Raw genomic sequence first — 14,449 nt, 5'->3', positions numbered from 1 at the left:
GGTTAGTGCGATGTGCCTTTTAGCATCATTAGCCTGGGCTAATTACAACATATTGTCAAAAGCGTACATTGTCAATCATTGTCTGTGGTGTAATTACCATTTAGGAATACCATGTTAACTATTTATGTGGACGCTGCCGAGCTGTCTCCATTCACCAGAGATTCCATAAAACACTGCATACCTGGCTGCAATCGTCCATGAAAACCACACATGCACTGTGTTCTGGACCTCTCTTCCTTTGACGCTGACCTCGTGTGATGCATCTGCTTATGATCAGACATTCCTGAAGATATGCGGCACAGAGGTCCAGGTGACGGAGGCCAGCAACCCTCTGAGGTCTCCCACCCGTGACTACCCAGTGCTGCACGATGGCGACGTGAAGCTCTGCTCTTTTGAATACATAATGGTCCACATGAAAAAGAAGGTAAAACAGGCGGGCATTTCGCAGAGTTTCGATGCGGTCTTTTGATGCGGTTGCGAAAACGCCTGAACTTGACACGACACCGGAGGACACTAGACCAAGCAGACCAGCGACGGCCGTGTATCGCTGCGTACGCCCCTCGCATCCCCTCAAATGCTCTGAGGATGCATCGACGGTCATCACTGCACCGGCTCCCCCGTCTCCTCCGCAGAACTTCAACCTAGACTTTGAGCTGTCGGCTCGCCAGTGCGCCGACTCGCTGGCGTTCACCAACTTGCTGCGGGATCGGCTGGACCCGGCGCTGTGGCTCTGCTGGTCAGTCAGCTATCGTCACCGGCTGGTGCGCAGGTGTGCCGGCTGCGCCGGCTGACCGGCTGGTGCGCGGATGTGCCGGTGCGTGTTTCGCGTCGTTGTCGGAGCAGCTGGGCGAGCGCGACTGGTTCCTGGGCGCCGCGCCGAGCTCGCTGGACGCGCGTGTTTTCGGCTACCTGGCGCCGCTGCTGCGCTCGCCGCTCCCCAGTCACCGCCTGCAGACGCTGCTCAAGGCGCACCCCAACCTCGTCAGCTTCGTGACACGCGTCCAACAGCGGCTCTTCGCCGAACAGTATGCAGGTGGGCGCTCTCGCTGACGGCCGTAGTGTTAGTCGCGTCGAGCCGTGCGGGTGGCTGATGTGGCTTACTGGCCATAGTGCTAGTTGTGCGTGATAAGCAGCCAGTGTGAGCTTTGTAGTCCATGTGATGATTGCAGCGAGCCTTTCGTATGCATAGCTGATGCGGATGTGGTCGTTGGCATTAGCTCATGAAGGGTGTCACTCATTTCCCGGTACGTTACGTACGTACGTACATTCCCCGGTACATATTCCCCGGCACATGCGCAACCAGTTTGTAAAGAGCTGATGTACAGTTCCGGTCTCTAACCCCGTCGAACCCCGTGTGTACGCTTGACGCGGAGGGGCTCAGAAAGAGTATTGTTGGCAACGATCCGCTTGTTTTGGCCTGGCTGCTGCAGCCCAGCCATGCCGTTGGCCTGTGACCGACAGTTGTTTTGATATTGTCGCGAAGTTCAAAGGGAACGTTCGTTACCCTAGCAATGTGAATGTTCATGACTCAGGGGTGTCAGAGCTGTGCCCTTTGTCGCCCTGCTGGATGTGACGGACAGGAGAGGTCGTACCCTGGGATGTACCGACGTCATGGGAAGTCGGCTCCGTGTGTTGCGGCGGGCGCTGGCCGTGGCCTTCCGGCTTGTCAGCCGACCCCGCTGCGCCGTTGGGACCGCCTGCGACCGTGGCAGGGCTGTGCCGGCTGTGACGTCACAGCTGCCCCCCCCCGTGAGGTCGGCCGCCGTTGCCGGGTAGCGGCGTGCTGTGAGTGGGGCTGGTGGCGGGGTCGGCACCAGCTGTGACGTCACAGCTGCCCCCCATGAGGTCGGCCGCCGGTGCCGGGTGGCGGCGTGCCGTGAATGGGGGGCTGGTGGCAGTGGTGGCCGATCAGGTGGGCGCTGGCCAGGCGGGACCGGGCCGTCGCCGCCGCCGCCGCCGGATCTGGCCAAAGGTCAGGCCTGTCCCCGGGCATCAGTCAGTCCACGGAGCGGTGCGTCACGGCTCACCGAGCTGCACCTCCGCCCCCCCCCCCCTTCCCTGTCCACCGCACGAGCGACGCCCAAACACCGCCGGCCCTGGCCAGCGGGACACGCCGTTCTTATCTGCCGCCGCTACCACAAAGCCATGTTGATTGGTGCGGTTCGGGTTCACGGAATAAGCAAGGGACCGGGTGGTGAGCACGTACAGTGTGCTGGCGGGCGCCTCAGCCTGACCTGGCGTTTCAGAGTACGAGCGGCAACAGCGCCACAGCGGCGTCGGTCGGCCGGCCCCCGGCGCCGCCGCCGACCCGGCCGCCGAGCACGACACAGAGTTCCCCAACAAGCGGCGTAACCAGCTGTTGGTTGGCCTGGTGGCTGCCGGTGCCATGCTCGCCTTCGCCCTGGCCAACGGCTTAGTGAAGGTGGGACACTGGGCTGTGGAGGTTACGGCGTGGTCACGGGACATCCGCATATGGACTTGTTTAGTCGACATGGTCGCTCCGTGCGTGCATTATGCGTGGCCAGCGTGGGCAATTCAGCCGCATGGTTTTGACAGGGTCTGAGTGGGTAACACATCCCTGCATGCTGGCAGGACTCTGGTAGGTGGAGGCTGGCTGGTAGGTGGAGTGGCCATGCTACATTGACATAGCTGGGGCGAGCCACCTTCACGGCACCCGTGCGGGGCGCACTGGGGACCTGAACTAACAATTGCGCGGGGAAATGACGAAGCGAGAGCACTACTGCTTGCCAGGGTGGTACCCAGGCATGGGATAAGGCATAGGGCCTGATGCTGGGAGAGGGCCAGTTCGAGTTCCAGTTGCTGTCAGCAGGCGGTCAGAGCAAGCTAAGCGTTTATATCTGAGGGACGGAGCTGAGCCTGATCTCGGCCGAGGCGGGGTCCTCGTCGGTAGTGGGCGCGCTGGGGCCGGCGCCCTGCCACTGCCGCTGGCCGGGGCAGCGTCTGTCCCGCCACCGACCCAGGGGGGTCTCGTGACGCGTGACGCCGGCCGTGACGCCTGTGCGCCGCTGGCGGCAGTGCGGGATGAGACGCTGACAGTGGCCGCAGCAGTTCCGTACTTCACTCCGAACAGCCTGGGCTGTGTGACTGATGGCGGCCGAGGCGGCCGGTGGTTCTGTCTGATGTTGCGCTGGCGCACCGCTGGGGACACCGCCAAGTCCGGCACGCCGGCGTGACTCCCCTATACGTCACGAGCACGTCACATTGCCTGTCGCGGATCGACGGCGCATCGCTATCCCTGTCCCCACGCGACTCCATCCCTCTGGACGGGCTGGCACGTCACCGTCCCTGTCCCCGCTTGACTCCATCCCTCTGGACGGGCTGGCACGTCGCTGTCCCTGTCGCCGCGCAACTCCATCCCTCTGGACGGGCTGGCGCATCGCTGCCCCTGTCCCCGCGCAACTCCATCCCTCTGGACGGGCTGGCGCGTCGCTGCCCCTGTTCCCGCGTGAATCCATCCCTCTGGACGGGCTGGCGCGCCGCTGTCTCCGCCCTGCGTGGCCTTGTCGTCTGGTACCCCGGCCCACAAACCGTCGCGCTCTTCCAGATCGAGAACATGGAGCCGGACGAGTACGACCTGGGGGAGCTGGACGCCGATTAGCCGCTGCCCGGGCGATCGCCGAGTCCATGACGTCACAAGCCCCGGCGACGCCGCTGTCTCCGCGTCCGCTGCTTCCGGAAGGTGCCATGCTGGCGGTGCGCCGACCCGACCGCCTCCTCATGTCCAGTACGGGCCAGTGCGGCCATGTCAGCTGCGTTCGTTCCGTCATATTTTACTGCGTTGTTTGGCTGGGTTCGCAGCATGTGGATTTGGATTACGCGATTGGGATTGGGCTTTAGAACTGTGAGCACGTTGGTCATAGTGCTTTTACGGCTGTGTATGTTGGTATTTGGTGCATACAGTGTAACTTGTGGTTTGCCACACGGATTGCCGAGGAGTCTGTTAAAGAACGTTTGCTTCTAGGATATTCAGCCGAATAAAGCTTGCTCTTCAACAGACTCACACCAGCAAATAGCAAATGCTGCCATGTTTGCCGGTACCATAATTCGATTGTTCAGCATGAGTATGCGAGTAATATGAGGCATGTAATATGTATACGTGTGTCTGTCCACACATATACATGGCAACTCATGAGATGTTGTGGTAATAGGTGGGCTGATGGTGAACAGTTTTGTCGGGCTGAAAAGATGAAAGATGCATAGTTTCAAGACCCCATCGCTGCTCTTAAAAACAATGGTCCTCATCTGCGTGGAGTTGAGAACTTAGACAATAGTTCACAATGAGATATGCTTGCGGCATGCTCACATTAAGGTCTATAATGCAGACAGCCCGGGGTCCTGCTGTCAGCTGTGCCTGCCCGGCGGCGATTGACGGGCGGTGACGTGGTGTCCAGTATGACACGGGGTGACGAATGCTTTGTTCCTCACATTGGCAATTGTTGTAGTGCTTTTGACAAAGACAAGCGGCATGAACACATCCGGGATCGCTGCTTTATATTTTTGTCGTTCTGTTCTGACTGCCACCAGTTTGAAAGCTTTGATAAGAAGTGTCCCACATTCTGGGTATATTTCAAAAACATACCCCAGTAAAACGCCAGGACCAGTTCGTGTTTTGGGTAGTGCCGCTGCAGCGCCGTTAAAGACATAATAAGGAATTGATCGCGGTCAGTTTCTAGTCCAAATTAAGCTGTCAACACTCTCTAACATCACTACGTTCTTTCGCTGTGGTCGCGGCCGGCGTCGTCATGCCGACCGCCGTGGCATCTCTTCTGGTGCAAATGAAAGAACATTCGTGATTGGCCCGGCGAGCGGAGTTTGTTACTGAGAAGCAAATTTGTTGCAGTTCGAGCCGGTGCGTCAGTTTGCACCAGTTTACACTTCCATTTCCACAGCAAAAGTACGCCTCAAAAAGAGTCACGGTGGTAAATGTGGACGCGTAAAGCAAAGCCATAGCATGATGTTTCGTTGAACTCGCGAAATCATAGCTTCAGATCCGCAAACACTTTTTGTCTAAACAGGGTGTTTCAAGCTTTCGTAGCATTTGTTACACGAACATTTTGACAAATTAGTGTGCTTCAAACATAACGGAACACACACGTGGAAAAAAAAACAAAGGAAGTGACAGGTATTTCTTTTGTAGTGGTGAGCAGGGAGTCCAATCAGATTTCTCCCGCAGCAGCGGCTACTTCAAATCTTAACACGCGCCCGGGTGGCCGGCTAGATACCCTTCGCTCGGGTGGGGGGTCAATTTGACCTCCCTGAGATCTCGGGAACCAAGAAAGATAGACACATTAAATGTGCAGAGTGTGTTGACCTGTACGTGAACTCACTTAGGTCAAAGTTTAAGGTTCCTAGGGTCATGACCTTCGGGTCAAATAAGGTCAAACAAGGTTAAGTTCCAGGCTGGCCTCCGAAGTGCCCCCAGACCTAAATAACTGTTTCTAACCAAAAGGTCACATGCTCGTTTACGGTCAGTGACCTTGTTTGACCTTTTGAAGGTGATGGTAACCAAAATCATATAAGACTGTTCCAAGTTCTGCATTTGAATAAGCGACGAAGTTTACGCTAGGCAGTATGTTTCTAAAAAAAAGATGTTGGCCTGGTCATTTTAGGTCAACGACCTATTCTGACCACTAAGAAGTCCATGAGAGATGCATAATGCGGTTCCTGCTATCAATAAATTCGAAATGAGCACCAGAAACTATCTCATACAGCAAGCCCGGGAGTAAAAAAAATAGATTTATTCTGACCTTGGTCTGACCGTCATACCTGACCTTAGGTCAGCGCTATTTGCTCATTCAATATTTTTTCGCCTAAGAAACATCTCAGAGATGTATGGCCTCGTCTAACATTCCGTTATTGCATCAGATTGAACGATTTCCTACACATTGACTTCGTTGAAACCATGGCCTAACTTTGACCTGTCATAGGTCAGGGACCTTACAAGGTACATCTACAGTTTTGATTCTAAATAATACGCTGTTCAATTTTCTACAGTCATGAAAAATTTGACGCGGCTGTGCCGCGCCGTTCGAACATCATTCCAGAAAACCTTCGGGAGGGTCAATTTGTCCCCCACCCGAGCGCTTGTCAATTCTGAGCTATTCAGAAGGATTTCGAGAAAACTGGTGTCACTGATCAAATCGTCCGTGTATAACCTAACAATAAGTAAAAAGTACAAAAAGGTGGCATACTCCCTTACGGACAAGCTCGGGCGCCCGGTTGAATTACCATTCACCCGGGTGGGCGGGAGTGAACTCGCCCTCTCCCAAATCTCAGAAACTAAGAAAGCTAGAAATACCAAATTCACATAGCATGTTGGCCTGTACGTGAACTCACTTGTGTCTAGCTTTGAGGTTCCTAGCCTTTACCTTCGGGTGAGATGAAGGTCAAATGAGGTCAAACTCCAGATGTGTATCCAAAGTGCCCCCAGAACCTAGATACCTGTTCTAAGCAAAAGGTCACTGATGCTCATTTAAGGTCAGTGACATTGCTTGACCTTTGGGAGGCCCTAGTACCAAAATAAGACAAGACTGCTATGAGTTTTGCACTTAAATAAGCGTCAAAGCTCAGGCCAGGCAGTATGTTCTTAAAAACAAGTTGTGGACTTGGGTCATTTTAAATCAGTTACCTATTCTGACCTTTATGAAGTCCACTGGAGATGCATAATGCGGTTCCTATTACCAATAAATTATAAATCAGAACCCGAAACTACTTCATATGCCTAGAGACTGTCTTCGCTAAATCCATCGACTGACTTTGACTTGCCGTTAGTGAGCGACCTTACGAGGAAGATCCAGTTTTTTATACAAAACGATCTGCTGTTCAATTTTTTACACCTATGCAGAATTTGGCGCGGCTACGCCGCACCGCTCGAAAACCATTCAGGAAAAACCTTCGAGGGTCAAACTGACCGTCACCTACCCGAGCGCGTGTCACCCGCGGAATGCCTATGTTTCGGAACCGATATTATAAGCAGTGAGGAATGGTTGCTCTTCTGTTTAGAACCATAATGAACATGTCAGTACCCCGATGATGGGCGCAGTACATTTCGTGCAGGTTGTTTTTTCTGTCGGGGCGCATGGGTTGAATCCGTGGTGTGGATCAGTTATATGCGAAGGCAAGCTCATTTTCACCGGCAATGCTATTGACATAGGTAAGACAGTAGGATTAGCCTTGTTCCTCGGACAAAAACCAGGAGAATGGAGATATAGTTGTGCTGATATTTCGGCAACATGCCTTAATCGAAGCAATAGCAGAAGTGAATTCAAAAGTGCCTGCCGCTGTTCCTACTCGACCTTCCAGTTCTTTTTTTTAAAGCAGGCCACAGTTTTTACAGGATGCCAACATCAAGGGATTAAACAAAGAGCGATTGTCAGCCATTACCACGACACAGTGCCTATCTAAGAATTAGAATGCATGAGCATGCGTGCACATGCAAACGAATTCAAGCAAAAAGGTATCACGCATCACGCTTCATTAAAACACGCAAGCGAGTTTGAAGTAAACAGGCATCCCACATCGCGCGTCATTTATATACGTGAGCGATCTTAATGGAGCAGGCATCGCACATCACGCGTCAGGTATCACTTACACATGTAAACGCTTGCAAGCTAGCACACACCACACATAAAGGCACATATCACGTTCGCATGATCGGCCATGATGAGCCTGTAGTGTTAAGGTTTGATCGCTGACTTTCTATGAGAATAGATTCACTAGTTTAAATTGCCAGCCATTACGACAATCTTCAAATCATTTACAACAGTGAATCTGTTCCTATAAAAAGTCGGCGGCCAAATCCTAACATACAGGGTTCATCATAGCCGATTATGCGAACGTGATATGTGCCATCATGTGTTATGTGTGCTAGCTTAAACCGTTTGCATGTGCAAGTGATGCCTGACGCGTGATGTGCGATGCCTGTTCAACTGAAATCGCTTGCATGTATAATTAAATAATTGATGCCCGATATGTGATGCCCGTTCACTTCAACTCGCTCGCATGTTTGAATGAAGCGTGATGCGTGATGCCTATCTGTTTAAATTCGTTTGCAGGTACATGTATGTTCGCGCATTCTAATTCTTAGATAGACACTGTACTGTGGTAATGGGAGGCGATCCCTCTTTAGTAATCCCCTGAATGTTGGTGTCCTGTACAAACTGTGGCTTACTTTTTGAAAAACTGAAAAGTCGAGTAGGATCATCGGCAGGCAATTTTGAATTCACTTCTACTATTGCTTCGATAAAAGCATGTTGCCGAAATATAAACCCACCTTTATCTCCATTCTCCTGGTTTTGTCCGAGGAATAAGGCTAATACTGCTGTCTTATCTATGTTAATAATGCTCCTCACTAATGCACTGAACAACTTAGGCAACACGAGTGGCAAAAAATACGTAGATAATACATGTACAAATGTGAAACATGCATCAGTTTCACTAACAACTTGCAACAAGTTGCACCCAACATACGACTTGGGCAGAACTCTGACCATAGGCTCATCTGGATCTCGTAACTACGTAAAACATGTTTCCAGTGAACAATTTCGCGTTAGTCGCCAGTGCAAGATCTCAATATTAGATCCAATCCTTTATGAAGGAAACACAAGGGTGGCAGCTCGGCTCCTAGTAAAGCGAGTTATGTCGATTGGCTTTAAAGAGAATGTTTCACAGCTGATTGTATTGCAGTAGGCATCAGATATGATAAAATAAGCTCACCTACAACTATTGGTATACCCTTGAGTAGGAAAAACTGCTCCGCGCAATGCAATTTCTTTATTTCATAAACATATGTGTGCAACACGTGTTCCTCAACACGTCATTGATTGTGTCATTTGTACGCCGTTGAGGTGCTGCCAAAATAGCCGTGCGAAGTTGCGGGCTTTGCGCTCACTTAAAGTACTTCCAACTCGCCGAGAGATGGCAGCAGAGTACTGAAAGTGTTCGCTGAACCAAATACTGTGTTTTGGGTCTTTTTCGTGGTGTGTTTGCATATTGATCCGTGATTTAAAGAAGTTTACTTGTTTTTGCATGCGCGGTTACGGTGGTTTTCTAAATTTGTTTGGTTACAAGTCGAGGGGTGGAACTTTGTATCTCCGGCGGGTCATGTCCCCCAATGCTGAGCTACCCCCAAATGCTGGGCTTAGCCCCCCAATGTTGGGCTGGGCCCCTATATTTAGCTCGGTCATGATATGGAACATGGCTTCCGATACCCTACCATATTTTTGAAGTAAGATAATTTTGGATTTTGTACGGAATTGCCATTTAGTAATAAGAAAGAACACATAGAACACAATACGCAACAACTTTCGTGAGTTGTATTTATAAGTCACTATCCTAGTAGTGGATGTTTGTCGGTCTTGGGGGCTTTACGGCGCTTCCGAGACTATATGTGGACGCCTGCCTCTTACACTGGCAGACGAGAATCAATCCCCGCTGGGAATCAAACCCCTACAGTGAATGATCAAACGCAAAAGCACGCGCTGGTATACGTGGTCTAGCCCGTAATGCCACTCGAGGGATATGTAATGCCACAAGTATTGGAATGTTGGTGTGTTATTATCATATTAAAATGTCTGAACCTTAAAATGTTTGAAATATATCAAAATGTTGGAAATGTTTTGCAGCAAGCGGAGAAGCTATTAAAATTCGTAGACTTTTGAAAGCGATATTCTTTTTTGAACTAAAACGTAAGGCCAGCTTCCTCAGATGTGCCGAAGGTTTTGTGTCATTGCCGCGGAAATATTCAAATTTTGCGCTGTATGTTTTAACGATCTTGAAAGAGTTCGGAATTTTCCACATTCTTACTGAGGAAGGTGAAACGAGCAATGCATAAACAAAATGAGAGCTAGATAGTAAAAACAAGGATATTATATTTACTGTGCCCCCGGCAGGTAAAATTGTATTATGTTCGAAGCAAAAGATGGTGGTAGTACAGCTAACTTAGTAGTAGCGTGCAGAAAACGCATATTTTCTAATATGTAGTATCCATGATACTCAATATGCAATGTGTGCACACAATCGCCTGCGCAATTTTATATTGTTTTAGCTTGCAGCAGTACCAAGGAACCATGAAATGATGGTGTAATCTCGATTGCTCGTGATGTTATAACTGCTAATTCCATTCAGAGAATCTATCTCGAAATCGTGCTACTGCATTTTGCTGGTCAGGAGCTGAAACCCCCTGTCGTCCCAGCCCCGGGTACACAGCAACGGCTTTCTGAAGATACGGAGACTTTGGTGCCCTGGTCAATCCGGATGTCCCCAAAGGGATACGGCATGCACCAGTCCCATCCCTCATGCGGCAGACCCTCTAACCTGGGCATCTAACACAGGGTCGACACGGCAACATGTCACTGACTCAAAAGGATCCTTTGCCCGCTCAGGGAGTCCAGTGCTAAACTGGCGCCGAAACACCAGTTCGCCTTTTCGGCTCCCGCCATGCAAGGGGGATTTTGACATTTGAGATCCCGTTCCCGCTCCTGCTCCTGCTCCTGTTCAGCAAATGTAGCCTGTGACCAGCTCTGGGCTTACTGCCGACACGGGGCCCTTTGTTGGGCACTGTGAGCCCCTGACCAGCACAGGGGCCCGACCAATGCATGATCTTTCGGATTAGCATTTGCAGGCTCGGCCCTGCCCCGACTTGGGAAGAGATCCCAGGGCCATGCACGGGACGGAGTGTTCGGTATTGCCTACCGGCTGAGGTCCCTTCATCCCTGGCCTGTCCTTTGGATACTTCGATCGGACCCCTGATCGTCGCTCCCTCGGGGGCCAAAGGGCTCCCTGGGACCCTTCGCACTTAGAGACCTAAGGCAGGTCACGTGTCCCTATCCCACCGATAGTGGTGTCCGTGATTACCCGTGAAAATAGCAAAGTCGGGAGCTTTTGCTGCACTCTGACGTTTGACGCCACTCGAAATTTAAGGGTTGAAGCGCTTTCACGGTGCTTCCCTAGCAGTGGGTGCCTCTTCAAAATACCGGTATTGACGCTCGAAGTGAAGCCATCGGGTATCTCTTCGCTGAGAGGTCCGACCTTGGATTTCGTAAGGGTGGAAGGCACAGAAATTATATTGCCCCTGATTTTGGTGCCCTTTGAAACTGAAGGGGTTGGAGCCCTTTAAATGACCCTTTGGATTTGGTGTCTGTTTAAAATAAAAGCTATGGTACCCCTAAATAAAAGCTCTGGTGATCCACGGCCGAATACGGCGACCCCGGATCTCGTCCATAGGACGGTACGAACATTCAGGTGCCCTGAACTTTGTTGTCTCTTGAAAATAAATGTTTTGGGACTCATTGCGCTGTGCCCTGGAGTCTAAAATGTTTATGCTTTTGATGCGGCACAATGAACGTTTTGTGGTGCTTCCTTTGCCAAAGCGGTCGATCCAGAATTTGGTCAGGATAAAAAAAATCGGAGAAAAGAAACGATGGTGTCCCCAAGAACGAAGGTTTTGGGAACCTTCCAATGGCCTGCTTGAACATGTTGCTTCCAGTAAATCAATGTTTTGGTGCTGCGAAGTTGAGGTTTTGGTTTTCAGATGAGCCGATCCGTGATTTCATCACCGGAGCGTATTGCAGTCTCCCCTGAAATTGGCTGTCGTTTATATTTAAAGGTTTTGGATCGTTTGATGTGCCCCCTGGAATCAGGCGTCTCTGGAAAATGCATGTTATGACCCCCTAAAATTAAGTTAGCGAATAAATTGGTGCCATTTTGCTGAACATCGATGAACGAGCCGATGAGGAATTTCGTCGCAGTGAAGTGCACAGAAACTCCTCTTGAAACAAAGTGCATGGTGCCACTAAATAAAGGCTTTGGTGAACCTGGCCTAAATAAATGTCCCAGGATTTGGTCCGCTGTAGGAGGGACCACATTGTTGTTCGTTTTCATAATCAATGTTTGCGGTCCTTTGGGATGCTCTCTGGACTTGGATGCCTCATGAAAATACAGATTATGGTGAAGAGACATTGGCTTTAGCATTCTTGCCGAGTGGGCCGATTCAAAATTTTGTCAAACGGACAAGGCACATATATTGCTGTATCCCTGGAACTTGATATCCCTGCAAATGAAAACACGAGACACTTTGGGGTGTTCTAGTGTTCTATGAATTTGGTGTTTCCTTTAAATGAAGGTGACGTGGCTCCGAAATGAAGATTCTTGTATTACTTCACCATCACTTATGAGTTGTCCAAGCTAGGTGGGTGGCATGGCCATGCCTTCTCCTACCCAGCCTCAGGATACTGTATTTTCGATAACGAAGCATATTGAGGCCATCAAATTTAGACAGTCCTGGAACATTTTCATCACGTCATTCAATGAAGTTAGATCTGTAGCCCAAGAGGCTGGTACTTTCGGCAGGAGCCCAACAGCCACTTGAAATCCTTGCTCTCCTGCAGCCTCCTGGAGCGGCCTCGAAGTGGCGCCATTTGTGGGCACGTGCGGTGCCCGCCATGACGAGCAGGTGCTGTGGCCAGGTAGTGGCGGGTTCTTCTGCAGCAACTGATCCGTCCTTAAACCAAAACAGGATGCACAATCGGTTTGTTAAATTTTCGGAAGCTTTGATTTATCTATGCAGAAACCTTGCTGCAACATAAACGTCCACCTGCGGTCTCGTGCTCATCCTCAGGAGATAAGCTCATAAGGGTGACAGCAGCTCGAGATATTGAACGCCGTCAAGTTGCTCGCTGTTAAGCCCTACAACGCGGTTTAACCAGTACCTCCTAATATATCGAAAGCCGTTAACCCAACGTAAGAACTTAGAGGTTATAATACCGAAAAAGCCAGATGCTAAACGGATAAAAGGTTTTTCTTATGACCGCGGGGCTAAAGCAGACAAAAGTGGACAATATTCAGACATTCCCCCCATGCAAACGCGAGATCATCCATGCATCCATGCATCCTTGCATCTGCAAGGCCAACAGTCTGGTCATCCATGCATTCTCCAAGGCCAACAAAGATATAATCGTCGAGCCGTTCATAGCTGGCGTTCAATAAGCACGATTTCCAGGTATAGCGGTCGTCCATTGGCCCTCAGCCAGGGCGGTGCATGCTATGCAAGTTTCAATCATGTTGGCTGATTAGATAAGACCCTTTTCGGCCAGAAATGGTTCGTTCCAGGGCTGTGGGAAAAGGAGGGTGGAGCACAGTGGGGCAGGACTACAGCGCCTGGGGGCCAACCGCCGGCCCCTAGCCGGCGCAGGAGCCGCTCTGGATGTGCGCTGGCGCTGGCGCCCGGCCGGGATCCCCATTCCCGAGGGACCTCTCGGTCCACTCGTGGCTGGCGCATGCAGCCTGGCCTAGTTTAGCGGGACGTCGTGAGGATTTAGAGTAAAACAAGGAGAGAATATCAGGGTCCGAAGGGTTGGATGTCACGTTCTCTGCCACATGGAACAAAAAGTTTGATATTTTTACTAGCCTTTACGGAAATAACACTTATAATTGAATAACTTAAATATAGCGATGTAAACGAGCACGTGGATACAAGTAAACAATTAAAACTCACAGCTTGGTATGCAAGGAGACCACGAGAAAAGGCCGAGGCACGAGCACACAACGGCATTTGGTTCAGCACGACCACAGCCACACTTTCAGCGCCTCCACGGCGACCTCTCGGGCCATCGTAGTATTACAAGTCCGTGCTGGGGTGGTCACTTCGCACGGATGGTTTGGCAGCTCTTTAACGTCATACAGACGTTCCATAATGCAATCTAATAATGACGTATTGAGCATTGCATGCACTGAACAGATCAATTTAGGCTGTCTAGAGCGGTGTTTTCCACTTAGAAGTGCACCAATAGACCCAATAAGTGAGCTTATTTCGGAATGTCACAAACATTCTATTTGGGTGAATTCGCCTTTGCGCCGATTTGTGATAAAATGCTTCAATATCTATAAAGGAAATATTATTTGGTGTTGTCATTGTTGTTTTGTTTGTAGTTTGAAGTTGAGAAAGACAATAGTGATCGAGGTTAGATGACCTTCAATTTTGATGAACTAGTCTTACCATTTAAGGTTATGGCGAAATGACACCATCGCAATTGAACGCATCAAACAACATCGGGAGTAAATGCTTAGACCATATCGTAAGACATTCGTGTTCGAGTGTAAATATGAATGAAAATATTCTTGAAGTAGGGGGGCCTTGGCAGGCGCGTTGAAGAGTGAAGGAATCCGAACTTCCCTTCGTGAAAACACTGCATCTAAAAGCGTCGTGTGTGATCTGGACTGTTACTGTTGGGGCGGAATAATGATCCCCCGCCGTTTGACCTGTCGCCAATGCGCAGTATTTTGGGCTAGTCGAGGAATGGGTCGGGAAAACAACATCAAATGTCAGTGGTAGGTCGCGCGGAGGGTATAAATCGGCGCCGGCGGCCGGCCAGCCTTATTGTGCAGTTTCTGGTGATGGCGTCCACCGTGTGGTCCGGCCCTCGCTTGGCTT

General features: G+C 50.4%; 1 protein-coding gene across 1 annotated transcript; it reads left to right on the top strand.

The window, feature by feature from the left end:
* The first annotated feature begins 412 nt into the window (after positions 1 to 412).
* Positions 413 to 4,250, top strand: LOC119103191 (metaxin-1). The gene is made up of 5 exons (XM_037226636.1): positions 413 to 424; positions 633 to 732; positions 770 to 1,033; positions 2,247 to 2,422; positions 3,566 to 4,250. The coding sequence occupies exons 1-5, from the start codon at positions 413 to 415 to the stop codon at positions 3,617 to 3,619; spliced, it is 606 nt and encodes a 201-aa protein (XP_037082531.1). The 3' UTR covers positions 3,620 to 4,250.
* The last annotated feature ends 10,199 nt before the right edge of the window (positions 4,251 to 14,449 follow it).

The sequence above is a fragment of the Pollicipes pollicipes genome, unplaced genomic scaffold (genome assembly GCF_011947565.3).
Source record: "Pollicipes pollicipes isolate AB1234 unplaced genomic scaffold, Ppol_2.1 Scaffold_5724;HRSCAF=6776_pilon_pilon_pilon, whole genome shotgun sequence".
Classification (NCBI taxonomy): Eukaryota; Metazoa; Arthropoda; class Thecostraca; order Pollicipedomorpha; family Pollicipedidae; genus Pollicipes; species Pollicipes pollicipes.
This window is presented reverse-complemented; position numbering and strand designations above follow the sequence as displayed.